General features: G+C 35.1%; 1 protein-coding gene across 1 annotated transcript; it reads left to right on the forward strand.

Moving 5' to 3' along the window:
* The first annotated feature begins 411 nt into the window (after nucleotides 1-411).
* Nucleotides 412-3567, forward strand: LOC306875059 (uncharacterized protein). Its single transcript, XM_079425439.1, has 6 exons — nucleotides 412-701; nucleotides 1023-1346; nucleotides 1837-2127; nucleotides 2621-2743; nucleotides 2831-2898; nucleotides 3179-3567. Exons 1-6 carry the CDS (start codon nucleotides 635-637, stop codon nucleotides 3224-3226), a joined length of 921 nt encoding a protein of 306 aa, XP_079281565.1. The 5' UTR covers nucleotides 412-634; the 3' UTR covers nucleotides 3227-3567.
* The last annotated feature ends 501 nt before the right edge of the window (nucleotides 3568-4068 follow it).

The raw sequence follows: 4068 nt of genomic DNA on the forward strand, positions 1-4068 counted from the left end.
GGAATTTGGCCCATAATAAATTATTCAACTCAGCAGCAGAGATGCAAACAACAGTTGATCAGAATTATGGATAAACTCCATATAACCCTACTACACTGATCTGCTGCTTAATTTTATTAATGGAGGCATGAAAAAAAATGCAAGCAAGTATGGTGAATTATAATTATTATTATTTTGTAAAACGATTTTACAAAATCCCAAATAAATATTAAAGCTATTCATAAAAACATATTTCTTTTTAAAGAACAGGAATTAAGAGAGGGAAACTTAACGAAGTTTATTTGTAGTAGAAAACGTAGCGTGTTTGTTCTAGTCAAGCTATATCTGATTACTGTATAGCTACAGGGGTGGGTAAAGAGAGAGAAGAAGGTAGTGAGTGTGTGTGTAAGTGCAGCGTAATGCGTGACTTTCTTTTTTCAGAACCTAACATTCAAACCTAATGGAACAATCTTCATAATTGGATTATTTCTCGCTTGTAAACGATTATTATTATTATTATTATTCTTGGACGTTGTTACTGAAGAGGTGATGGAACACGTTACGTCTGAGAATGGACATTATTTTTGTAAGCAGAGGACCTGATCGATGAATTAGATCAGTTTTCGCGTCATGTTGAGCCTATTGTCGGGTGTTTATGAAGAATTTAAGAAAAATGATTCACAGCGCATGTTTCTTCTGTCTGTGTCTTTTGCTATCGACTGGTACGTCATAACATCCTTTGTTTTAAGAATCGCAAATTAAGAATCATTAAGAACATTTTTGTATTACAACTTTTCTGAAATGGTATATATGCAAATAAGGCATTATTTAATTAAATATGAACTCAAATGCATACATTTCTACAAATTTCTACAAAAAACCTTTGGAATATAGAACTGTAAAATGTGGTGCATGTAAGGTTTTTTTGCATGAAGTGTCTTGCTTTAGGAGCATTAACATTTGTCTTTGTGGATCTTACCCATTAATATTCTGTTTGAACTTAAACAGGTTTTTCATTTGCTTGATAAACTGTTTTTCTCCAGGTGTGTTTGGTGATACAGATGTTATAAAGTCAGTGTCAGTGATGGAGGGAGATTCTGTTACTCTAAACACTGATGTTAAAATACAGCAAGACGATCATATACTGTGGATGTTTGGACCTAAAGAGACTCGTATTGCTGAAATCCACAGACAGAACATCTATATAGATGCCATTAAAACGACATTTGAGAAAAGACTCCAGATGGACAGTCAAACTGGATCTCTGACCATCAAAAACAGCAGAACTGAACACTCTGGACTTTATAAACTACAAATCATCAGCAACAGAGGAACGTCATACAAGAGATTCAGTGTTTCTGTCTATGGTGAGTAAATTGGTGTCCTGCCGGTGATGATCTATACTCTGATGATTCTCAAAATTAAAACATTTCCCCCCCTGATTGATCTGTGATTTATAAGTGTTTAATGACAAACCAAAGTGTGAGTGAAACTTATTTTCTACGCCCTGTTTTGGTGGTTCTCTCATAATGGCTATTGCTTTATATTTCCTGATGGAAATACTTATGAATAGAAGGAAGACAGACAATAGTGTTGAAGTTTTATATACAGCTCTAGTTAGAAAAAGCTGTAAAGCCACATTTAGAAAGAGAAAGAGAATTTTACCGTTATAATTTAGATGGATAAACTGGTGTAAGAATGAAAATGCAAAATATATGCAAATATAACTGACATCATGTCTGTCACATTTCGAAAGCATCAGAAGTCAAAGTAAAAATATATATATATATATGGGTAGCAAAGGCAGAGTTTTTATCTTCAATTGTTCTTGCTCAACAACTTTTTAATGTATTTCAGCTCCTCTACCTATTCCTGTCATCACCAGTAACTCCTCAAACTGTTCACCATCATCATCATCATCATATTGTTCACTGTTGTGTTCAGTGATGAATGTGAGTGATGTGACTCTCTCCTGGTACAAAGGAAACAGTTTATTGTCCAGCATCAGTGTGTCTGATCTCAGCATCAGTCTCTCTCTTCCTCTGGAGATTGAGTGTCTGGATGATTCCTACAGCTGTGTTGTGGCTTATTCCTTCACTAACCAGACCACACACCTCAACAACACTGATCTCTGTCAGCCATGTTCAGGTATTATATTATCTCTTTTCCTCTAATTTTATTAAATGAAAAGGAAAAAAAAAGTGTTTATTGAAATATTTAGTCCATGTGCTTTGAGGTGTTTTCTCATCTGCAATGTTATCGGACATATTGACAGTTCATTGTTAGCAGATATATACGAATGTTTGTCTAGCCAATCAAGGTGTGACATCTGTCTTAAATGAAAGCCAGTCGGCGGTTGAAAAACGACATGCCTTTTGTCCCACCCTAATCCTGTTTCAAAAGGAAATACTTTAACAAAGTTGAAAAAGGGTTCATCAAATAATTTATTTAATGATTATAAATACTGCAGAATATCAGACATGTTATGAGCTGTAAAGTAAAGACCCAATTTAAACATCAAAATATTCAAGTACTTTACTTGAAAACCTGCTTAGGTCAAGTGTAATATGTTCAATGACATATTATTTTTAAAGTTGAAACTATTAAGATTACACTACTGGCTTGATTCTGTGCTTTACAGAACGGGATGAGCGTTCACGTCTCAATGTTTCAATAGCTGTTATAGCACTGCTGCTGGTGTTCATAGCTGTAGTTGCAGGTTTGATGTACTGCCACAGAAAGCGTAAACGATCGGAAAAAGAAGGCAAGTATTGACATTCAAAAAATATACTTAAAAAAAGTTTATTAAATGTAGTTAGGTTTATTAAATGTGTGATTATTATTAAAACAGTTAAGGCTCAAGAGGAAGAGATACTTTACGCTGATACAACATTCTGTGCAGATCGGGTTAATAGTACGGTAAGATATATTGTATTTCTATGTGAACTCTAATTTTTTATCCCATGTGTAAACACCCTCAGCTTCTTTAAATACCTGAAGTCTGTTGTGTTTGTGTCTGAGAATATGTTATCTCACTGCTGTGCTTGTTTCTGATGTGATGACGCTGAAGGTTTTTTTCACTCATTCTGCTCAACTGTGGGAAATAGAGCTGTTGTTTTAAATGATTCTGTTCTTCACTTTTATAATTCAGTGTTTGAACCTACTTGATTTTATTTTTAAATGTGATGTTTCCTTGCAGGATGTCATTGCAGCAGATCAAACAGAATATTCAACTGTTAAGACATGAAAGACCCTGGATGAAAGAAGAGAAAGCCATCGTGTTTACAACTGTGACGATGAGTTTATTAGGCTCAACTAAATGCTGAATTTTCAAAAGTATGTGAAATATGGAAAGTTAGGACTATAGACATATAAAATATGTCCAAGATTTTTACACAGCAGTCTGTTATTGTGGGGACATTTTCATGCTCCTAAACATGACGCGGCACAAATTGAAATATGATTAGTTGCTTTACCTGTCAGTCATATGGCCTCCTGGCAGTCCTTGACCATTCAAAGCAGCCAAGGTTCCCAGACCTTCTGCAACTTCAGGGATCTTATCTATGCACAAACAGCTTGTAACACTCCAAAGAGAAAGGAAAACTTGAAATCGCATCATATGACCCCTTTAAATACTATACATGCCATATATTTCAACAGGGCATCTTGCTTTGTTAATATTTATTACGAATGCCTTAAATAACGAATTTCAACAACATAAGGGCAGATCCCTTTAGCGCAGCTGATGAGGCTTTGAAGTGACGCTTGAGTGGTCAAGAATATTCCAGTGTTCATCCTTTCATTCCTCCGTCCTCATTTCCCTTCCTCACATCCTTCCCTCATGTCCTAAGGGGGTGGAAGTAAGACACGAGGAAAGGTAGCGAGGAAAGGAAATGAGGATGCACAAAGAAATGAGAAGCACCCCCGATGTCGCTTTGATAACACCAATGTTTTCCCCTTATATGTGTTTCATTACATTTCATTTAGGAGCAGCTAAAGTTAAAGATTATTGTCAGATTAGAGGTAGTTTTTGTAAATATGTATATTTTAATTTCACTCAACCTTTCATAGTGTTATTTTGTGTTTATA

This window comes from Barbus barbus, assembly GCF_936440315.1.
Source record: "Barbus barbus genome assembly, chromosome: 9".
Taxonomy (NCBI): Eukaryota; Metazoa; Chordata; class Actinopteri; order Cypriniformes; family Cyprinidae; genus Barbus; species Barbus barbus.